Below are 6,018 nucleotides of genomic sequence, written 5' to 3' on the forward strand. Positions count from 1 at the left end.
CCTGAGATGTTTTCACACTTGCAGGGTTTGCATTGATTCAAAGATCAGATGGACCACACTAGAGGATCAGAGGAGGCTGGAGACCCCTTAAATGCTGTGAGTCTCCTGGTAAAACAGAAACATCCAGGGTGGAAATATAAATAAGTGTAGGAGTAAGGAGATGGAAAAGACCTTGTGTGCTCTGACTTCTTGCTCTGACGTAACAGACTTGAAAACGGGTATTTACAATCTGGAAAACTGTTTATGATAATATGAAATATCATGGATGATTATATTGTGTCTGCTTTGCTTGGTACATCCATGATGAAGGGGTAGAGAAATACAGAGATCCACAGGAAGTGGGCGAACACGTGTGAGCCATCTTTTCAGAAGTCCCACAGGAATGACTTGGAACTGTTATACAGTCAAGAGAGAAGGAGAGAGTGGGAGAAAGACTCCACTATTGATCTCTCAAGGCTTTTCCCATGGTCGGGGGCCAGGGAGGAGACGGAGGAAGTGAAGGAGAAGATGAGTCACCCAGGAGAATAAAAACAAACAAAGAGAGACAAACTAAGTAACCAGATGGACTTGTAGCAGGGATGATGTGGAGGTTACAGCGGAGGGGGTGAAACGTTTCTGCATGTCCTTTAAATTTTAAATCTAGATTAGTCACTCTAGCCAAAGCAAGCATGGTAGCAGCCAAGAGTTTATATACGAAGTAGGATTTAATAATAGAGTAACACAAAGATTTAAAGGGTGATATAAGTTCCCCGTTACAAGAGTATTTGCTAGCTGCAGCGTCAGCATGTGTGCTCTACTGATCGCACTGATGTGAGGTTTTCTTTGAGTTCTTGAGTCATGTGTCAGGTTCAGAGTGTACAGTTTTTTCTAGATACACACTCTCTCATACTGTCTAAAGTTGTGGAGCAGAAGGATGCCCTGACATGACGGTAGACGGGTAGCCTGTGGGTCATTTGGGAGACACCACACATCCCAGTCTTCTGCCAGTCTCATGCACTCTTGCTCTTTTCTTTCCTCGAGTGCACCGTGCATGGTGGTAGCTTGCCTGGGACCTCTTCTAATGTGTCCGAACCACTGTAACCTTTTTTGAGTCACGCCAAGCCTTGCACGCTCTCGGCTAATAAACCGGCTCCACCACATAACTGTAGGATCCCTGAGCTGTGTGTTGAGTGTGTGTGGACCCACAGCAGGACTAAAAACAAAACCTGTCAAAGGGCAGATGATTTCCCCCATATCACTGGGAAACCATACCTGGAGAGAAGATCAAAAGATCATCACCACTGAATGAAATCCAACACAGACAGGTGGAAGCATGCTCAAAATGCTTTGGCAGGATACATTCAGAGAGGTGGATGCAGATAACATTCCCCCAAAGTTGAAGAATGTGTAAAAGTCTGATGAGAAACAGATTTGGCTTTCATTAGTTCAGGTAAAAGCGCTCTGAACCCTGTCTGCACTTCTCTCGGGAGTGCACACATCCTACTTCTTCCGCTAACATTGACAGGCCATAACATGACCTCTGACCTAACGTTGACCCGTGACTGAATTTTGGAGCTTGTTGTGGCTCGGAGGAATGCTGCATGAATGTGAGACTCAAATCAGGATAAGGAAGACCCTCATCTGGAGGCAGCAGTGTGACGGAAGTCTGATTCACAGATGAGGTATACAGATTTTCAGCAGCTTCAAAGAGAGACCCAGATATTTGAGGACAGTGGTGCATCATAGTCAGAAAAAAAACAATGCTGTTTTTAAGCCACAAATTAACGATGTGTGCTCATGAATGCCATTTTCACTTGTATGATATAACACCCATATTTCCATATATTGCATTAATCACTCAGTACAGAAAGATCCAACGAACAAGAGCAAGACCTAAGAACAGAAAACTGCGTATGAGATCTTTTTCCTTTTTATCATCAACTTTTTTCTGTCTCAACCAAGACAATGCACATGCAAACAAGTCATAATCATATTACGTTTCCCCTGTTACACAACAATTATATTAGATATACATAATATATAAAAATGCACCACATTGGAAGGTTTTTAGACCTTTAAAGTTAGAAATCTACTCACTCAGACTTGTGTGCACCTCACACTCCTGTCAGGTGAAATGCTGCACGAGCCTATAATTCCAACTCCATAACTGGACGCGTGAGCCCTGAAGGCAGCCGGATTTCACACACATAAAAATGCCCATTCACTGAGACGGCTGGGCTCCTAAACTCTCCTTCCCACCTGCTCTGTACTGTTGAAGTTGTAAATTGGCACGCAATAAGGTTAATGAAAGTATGTGAACTCTCTCTCACACATTGAGTGGGTCGTGTCAGGCTGAAAACCATGAGTGTAAACTGCCACAATAGCCCCATTATCTCTCTCTCTCTCTCTCTCCCACTCGCTTTGCACCACACACACAAGTGCTTACACACAATCCAGCAAACATTTTTGTTTCTCATTACCAGAGCTAGCGATGAACATCTTCTTGTCTGTGGGAGGATTCAGTCCAAAGATTAGAAACACAGCAGACGAGGCTTCTTCCCAAGTGTTCATGAAAAAGAGTCTCTCTCCTAGAGGATGGAAATATGCTGTCAGCTCTCCCCTGCTGTTGGGACGGTTTCAAAGTGAAACAGTCAGTGCCTCCACACACACGTTTCTGCCCTCTGTCCGGCCCTTTTTCCTCTACCCACTCATCATTTAATTTTCCCATTTTTTCTTGAATTGCCCTGTGATTCCCACAAGCTAGGTTTGTTTTTTTCTCAGATGTACACTTTACCTAATAAAAAGGCCCTTTTTTATTTGAATCTTAATTTGCCCCCTTTTTTTCAGATGTACAGACTTTACCCAGTAAAACTCTAATTCCTTAACTACCTCCAGGGAATCATTTTTTGTTCCTTTCATTAGAGCATTAACTTTAATTAAGATAACACGGAAAAAGAGACAGGATGAGATCACTTCAGCCTCATGAACGGATAGATTGAGAGGTGCTCATGTGACTGACTTTCTCTCAGGTCAACAATATCTGTCACTTTACAGATCACTTCCTGCCTTAAATTACACATATACTGTAAAACCACGGAAAAAGCAGAGGATAACCAAAGAAACCTCTGCATATCTGTTTGTTTTCCACAAACAGCTGAGAGCAAAAGGTTCATTTAGAGCCTTTGACAGAGTGCCAATCAGGAAATTATAGTTATCACATCCAGAGTTATTTTCCTCCTACGCTGGAATTTGTAGCCCGGCTGCCGGTGTTGGACACGTTGTCAAGGCCTGAGTGATTGGTTCAGCCTGTCCTGGGCTCAGATCAAACTCGGTGGGTCATGCTGCTTTTGCCAGTAATAAAACAGTGGAAGCAGATGGAAATATCTGCAGGCTCTCCTCCTTTGGTTTTAGGTGGATGTGTCTGAAAGGTAATGACTAAAACAAGCAATTCCAACCACAGATGACATTAAAATAACCACTACTCAGAATAACCAAATCCCAAACACAGAATTATCAAGTGTGGCTGCTGAGAGGAGTAATGGATCCTAAAGATGGTCAAAAATCTCACTATTTTACTGTCACTGCTTTCATGTCAAGCAGAGAACATCTTTAATTGCCTGGTATTATTGTGAGTGTGCATGTGTTGAATATCTGTTGGAACAATAAGAGCAGTGAGCTGTCTTCAATTGTTGTTAAATGGAAACACACATGGGCATTGACACGTCACATAGCAGAGATTTTCAGGCATGAGACCGTTGACCCCTGGTGGCAAAACCAGTGAAGTTCACCCCCAACATGACAGATTTGACATGTCTGATTGGATTAACTAATGTGCAACTCTTGGACGTGTGGATCTAACAGTTAAAGTTATATAGTAATTTATATTTTATTGTTTGAAGTGGAACTTAAATGCTTCTTAAACCCTTCCCATACAGAACTATTTGTGCTTAAATTAGGATTTAGTGTTCAATATCTATCCTAAAGGTTGGATTTAGGATTATATTAGGGAAAAGTAACTCACAATAACGCCACGTGTACTATAGCAGATGTCACTGGGCTCCTGCTTGTAAACGAGCAGCGGATGTTTGCATATTCAGTTGGAAATAAGGAAACACCTGCAGCTGCGAGCAGAAAGAGCCGTTACTGGTGTAAGCACAGATGCACAAACTCTATACATGACATATTTAGCTGAGGACATCTGTTTACCAAATAAAGTGTCCAAATTCTAGAAATGGATTTAGATTTAAACACACATGCAGCTGTCCCGTTTCCTGAGTGCTCCCAACTACAGCTAATATCAGATATATAACTTTGGTGTTTTTAATTCTAGCTGAAGGAGTCAATTACACAGCCCAGGTAACCACAGAAAGCATGGTTTGATGTTTGACACGTAAGATGTAGAATAGGTGTGTTTAACTGTACACACTATGGAAATCATGGATTACTCTTTGACTCAGACTTCTTACTATGCTTTTATTAAAGCATAAATTGCCCTGCAGTGTATGAAATGTAGTGCACTGGAGGGTTGGTTCATTTTAATTTAATAACTTAAACTGAGGATATTAAACCCAGCTTCCCAAAAAGGCTCAGTCATGTTGGAATCGATCAGATGAACAGCAAACTGCAGGTTGCGCTGCAGCTTCCGGTAACGCTGCAACCCTTTGCAGTACGTTTTAGTCAAGTTTTACCATCGTGTTTCCTAGAGATGCGAATAACCTGCTGAACGAGCACGTGTGCATACTAAAATAGGTTGTTGAGCCATGAGTGGAAAGACCAACACTAGAAGCACGTAACTATGCATGTGGACACTGAAAGGATAGCTAGCGTTATATCAACTCACTGGCTAACGGTTAACTTTCTGTCAGTTAGCAGGATGCATCTGTTAGCAGCTAACACCAGTTAGTCTAACTTTGAAACACAACAGTGCCAACCACTTTAACAAAACAATCATTTATTAAATAAAATGCGGAAAGAAAAACATGTTTGCAACAATCGCTCTCTCGTTGAAGAGTGGGTGGCCCTTAAAAGGGCCGTTGGGGTAAAAGTTATTAGCCAGAAAGCTAATACTCCTGGGACTGGGATGAGGCCTTCTTTCCCGCCTTGCCGGAGCTCGGTGCAGCCGCACCGGTCTTCTTGGGGAGCAGGACAGCCTGGATGTTGGGCAGGACACCGCCCTGTGCAATGGTCACACCGCCGAGCAGCTTATTCAGCTCCTCGTCGTTGCGGACAGCCAGCTGGAGGTGACGGGGGATGATGCGGGTCTTCTTGTTGTCTCTAGCGGCGTTGCCAGCCAGCTCCAGGATCTCGGCGGTGAGATACTCCAGCACAGCGGCCAGGTACACGGGGGCTCCGGCGCCGACTCTCTCAGCATAGTTTCCCTTGCGGAGGAGTCGGTGGACACGGCCTACGGGAAACTGCAGACCCGCACGGGAGCTTCGGGTCTTGGCCTTAGCCCGGGTCTTTCCTCCAGTTTTCCCTCTTCCAGACATTGTTGTTTGTTGCGTTTATCCTCGGCGAGATTATACTGCAATCGTACGTTTCACAAGTGATGTGGAAGAAATTCGGACAACCTGGATATAAACCCCAAGCTTTGTCCCGCCTTAGGAAGTGATTGGCATTCGGACTAAAAATAGTCAAGTATGATTGGCTGTGAGAGGTCAGAAGGCACCGGAAGTCAATGACGATTGGCGTATCCTTTCTGATGTCAAACCAATCACGGGGAGGTCTGTAGTTGAAGCTCAAGCGATTGGCTGTTGTTTTCCCTGCTTGTTGTGAGTGGGTGCTTGTGTAAAGAGGCGGATAAGGAAGACCAATCGGATATCTTCCCTCCTGCTTCAAGTTTTTTGGCGCTTTAACGAATGCTGCAGTAAAAGTCAAGCAAGTCTTTTTCACGAGTTTAGGTGGCATGAGAAAAATGAACACCTGGAAAGGCTCATAGTCATCGGCAGAGCTAAAATCAGCAGCATGTTTTATGACATTGCATTTTTTTATTTAAAGTAGCTCTACACCACTACATTTTGTATTGTATTTATGCCAAAA

General features: G+C 43.5%; 1 protein-coding gene across 1 annotated transcript; it reads right to left on the reverse strand.

Annotated features, from left to right (window-relative positions):
• Positions 1-4,913: 4,913 nt before the first annotated feature.
• LOC134872059 (histone H2AX) lies at positions 4,914-5,578 on the reverse strand. The gene has a single exon (XM_063895160.1). It carries the CDS (start codon positions 5,466-5,468, stop codon positions 5,040-5,042), a length of 429 nt encoding a protein of 142 aa, XP_063751230.1. The 5' UTR covers positions 5,469-5,578; the 3' UTR covers positions 4,914-5,039.
• Between the last annotated feature and the right edge of the window lie 440 nt (positions 5,579-6,018).

The sequence above is a fragment of the Eleginops maclovinus genome, chromosome 11 (genome assembly GCF_036324505.1).
Source record: "Eleginops maclovinus isolate JMC-PN-2008 ecotype Puerto Natales chromosome 11, JC_Emac_rtc_rv5, whole genome shotgun sequence".
Taxonomy (NCBI): Eukaryota; Metazoa; Chordata; class Actinopteri; order Perciformes; family Eleginopidae; genus Eleginops; species Eleginops maclovinus.